Source organism: Athene cunicularia (assembly GCF_003259725.1).
Source record: "Athene cunicularia isolate RWA chromosome 2 unlocalized genomic scaffold, athCun1 chr2_part1, whole genome shotgun sequence".
In the NCBI taxonomy this organism is placed as follows: Eukaryota; Metazoa; Chordata; class Aves; order Strigiformes; family Strigidae; genus Athene; species Athene cunicularia.
Genome location: NW_020799095.1, coordinates 112,497,105 through 112,499,282, shown reverse-complemented (window position 1 = coordinate 112,499,282; position 2,178 = coordinate 112,497,105). Strand labels below are relative to the sequence as shown.

Sequence of the window (2,178 nt, the reverse complement as noted above, 5' to 3'; positions counted from 1 at the left end):
ACCAATCCCTGCTTTATTTACTCCTGGGGTATTTTGCTAGAGGCATTCAATGGGCAGAACATCTTTCTTTTCTCTTGAGATTAGAAATGATGTGAAATACATATGCATTAATATCTTTGTAGCTTTATATCCATTTGCATTGACTTTCTAGAGATTTAGTCAGGGTTGGGGAAGAATGTTTCCAGGTGAGCCTGATTGGGTTCAACTAGTTGTGACAGATGCAGTTCATTTGGGGGTGGGAGGGAGAATGGTGAAGAGAGGATAAAAGGCTTTGGAAGGCACTGTAGAGTCCTCTGTGTCAGGGAAACTTTCTAGTCTTCTGTCTTGGTAACTGTCTGTTGTTTTTTCTATCTTATTATGCCATCACCCATTCCTTGTAATTGTTTTCTTCCTTTGGAGTTTTCCCCATCTGCAGATTTGCGACCCTGCAGCAGCCCCTTAGTTATCCCTGGCAATGTCAGAAAGAACTTCCTAGGGGGAACTCTCTCAGTCAGGACTTGCTGCTTGCCTCCACGCCTGTCCTGGTGCTCCATTGACTGGGAGCAGCTCTGCCTCCTGCAGCCCCTAGGCTCTGGGGGCTTCGGTTCTGTCTACAAAGCCACCTACCATGGTGCAACTGTGGCTGTAAAGCAGGTGAAGAAGAGCAGCAAAAACCGGCTAGCATCGCGACAGAGCTTCTGGGGTGAGCTGAACGTAGCCCGGCTACAGCACAGTAACGTGGTGCGTGTGATGGCTGCCAGCACGTGTGCCCCGGCCAGCCAGAACAGCTTGGGCACCATCATTATGGAGTATGTGGGCAACATCACACTGCACCATGTAATTTATGGCACTGGTGACATGTGGGGACAGGGTGAGGACGATGAAGGAGGATGTGAAAGGAAGGCCCTGAGCATGGAAGAGACTGTGTGCTACTCCTGTGATATTATGACTGGCTTAGCCTTTCTGCACTCACAAGGCATTGTGCACTTGGACCTGAAGCCTGCAAACATCTTCATCACTGAGCAGGGAGTGTGCAAGATCGGGGACTTTGGGTGCTCCCAGAAACTGGAGGAGGGCTTGTCCCAGAGTCCCCATGTCTGCCAGCAAGGGGGCACGTACACACACCGTGCCCCAGAGCTCCTCAAGGGAGAGAGGGTCACTGCCAAAGCAGACATCTACTCATTTGCCATCACACTCTGGCAAATTGTCATGCGAGAGCAGCCTTACCTGGGTGAGCGGCAGTATGTGCTCTACGCTGTGGTAGCCTATAACTTACGTCCTTCACTGGCTGCTGCTGTTTTCCACGAGTCACCAGTGGGCCAGAGACTTCAGAGCATTATTAGCTGCTGCTGGAAGGCTAATGTAGAGGAGCGCCTGAGTGCAGCCCAGCTGCTTCCCAGCCTCAGAGCCCTCCAGGGGAGCCTCTAGGAAAACTCGGGACTCATATCATTTCTTTTATCGTTGACTTTTCTTTCCCTCCATCATTTCTTTGAACGTAATGAATTTGGCCCTGCGTAATCTAAAGAATTTGTTGCTATTTTTTATACTTAAAAAAAAAAAACCAAACCAACCTGCTTTGTTATAAGATTATAAATAAAGAGATTTAACAAAACTGTGGGGTTTTACCATGGGAGGAGATAGAGGCAAGGATCAAGATGTTGGCAAATATGACTTTTTCTGGTTGATTTGTTGTGTGCTGCCTTGCTCAGGGAGAAACTAGGGAATGTGATGTGCAGAAAAATTTTTCAAGTACAGAGAAGGGCTGCTTTTGGAAGGTTCTTTGTACATAATACCTTTTGGTATTTCCAAAATGTCAGATATGAGTAGTTCTTTACACTAGCTAGGTTTGTGCATTTGAGCTTTTTCCTCTTCATTTACCAAGGAATGGGTATGCATCACAAATCAATGAATGCAGAAAAATAAATACAGAGTGTCAGTGGGGCTTTTTTATGGTTCTTAGATGTACTTAATTCCAGTTAAGTATGCTGTTTCTGAAATGGAAAAAGTGAACTACCCAATCTCCCCATTGAAATAAGGAACATTTGTGTCAGTCTAAGGCTATTAAGAGTAAAGCAGATATATTAACAATCTATGCTTTTTAGAAGACCTCTGTGCTACCAGGTATGTTAGTTGCAACTTGCTAGTTGGTGTATTGTAAACTTTAATATCTGAAGTATTATATGAGCATCCTGTGTTCCC

The 2,178-nt window shown here is 45.5% G+C and overlaps 1 protein-coding gene across 1 annotated transcript; it reads left to right on the top strand.

The window, feature by feature from the left end:
- Nucleotides 1-242: 242 nt before the first annotated feature.
- On the top strand, nt 243-1,407 carry MOS (MOS proto-oncogene, serine/threonine kinase). The gene has a single exon (XM_026843005.1). The coding sequence runs from the start codon at nt 358-360 to the stop codon at nt 1,405-1,407; it is 1,050 nt and encodes a 349-aa protein (XP_026698806.1). The 5' UTR covers nt 243-357.
- The last annotated feature ends 771 nt before the right edge of the window (nt 1,408-2,178 follow it).